General features: G+C 63.9%; 1 protein-coding gene across 2 annotated transcripts in view; it reads left to right on the forward strand.

The window, feature by feature from the left end:
- Positions 1–6: 6 nt before the first annotated feature.
- Positions 7–346, forward strand: part of RAP2A (RAP2A, member of RAS oncogene family) — a 37,247-nt gene continuing 36,907 nt past the window's right edge. For both annotated transcript variants that reach the window (XM_006037291.3, XM_025193731.1), the window contains exon 1: positions 7–330. In XM_006037291.3, the coding sequence (XP_006037353.1) occupies positions 17–330 (314 nt within the window). In that variant the 5' untranslated portion in view covers positions 7–16. The remainder of the gene's footprint in view (positions 331–346) is intronic.

Below are 346 nucleotides of genomic sequence, written 5' to 3' on the forward strand. Positions count from 1 at the left end.
GCGGTTGGGAGGGAGGATGCGCGAGTACAAGGTGGTGGTGCTGGGCTCGGGCGGGGTGGGGAAGTCGGCGCTCACGGTGCAGTTCGTGACGGGCACGTTCATCGAGAAGTACGACCCCACCATCGAGGACTTCTACCGCAAGGAGATCGAGGTGGACGCGTCGCCCTCCGTGCTGGAGATTCTGGACACGGCCGGCACCGAGCAGTTCGCCTCCATGCGGGACCTCTACATCAAGAACGGGCAGGGCTTCATCCTGGTCTACAGCCTGGTCAACCAGCAGAGCTTCCAGGACATCCGCCCCATGCGCGACCAAATCATCCGCGTTAAGAGGTGACCACCCCCCCCC

The sequence above is a fragment of the Alligator sinensis genome, unplaced genomic scaffold, assembly GCF_000455745.1.
Source record: "Alligator sinensis unplaced genomic scaffold, ASM45574v1 scaffold1405_1, whole genome shotgun sequence".
NCBI lineage: Eukaryota > Metazoa > Chordata > Crocodylia > Alligatoridae > Alligator > Alligator sinensis.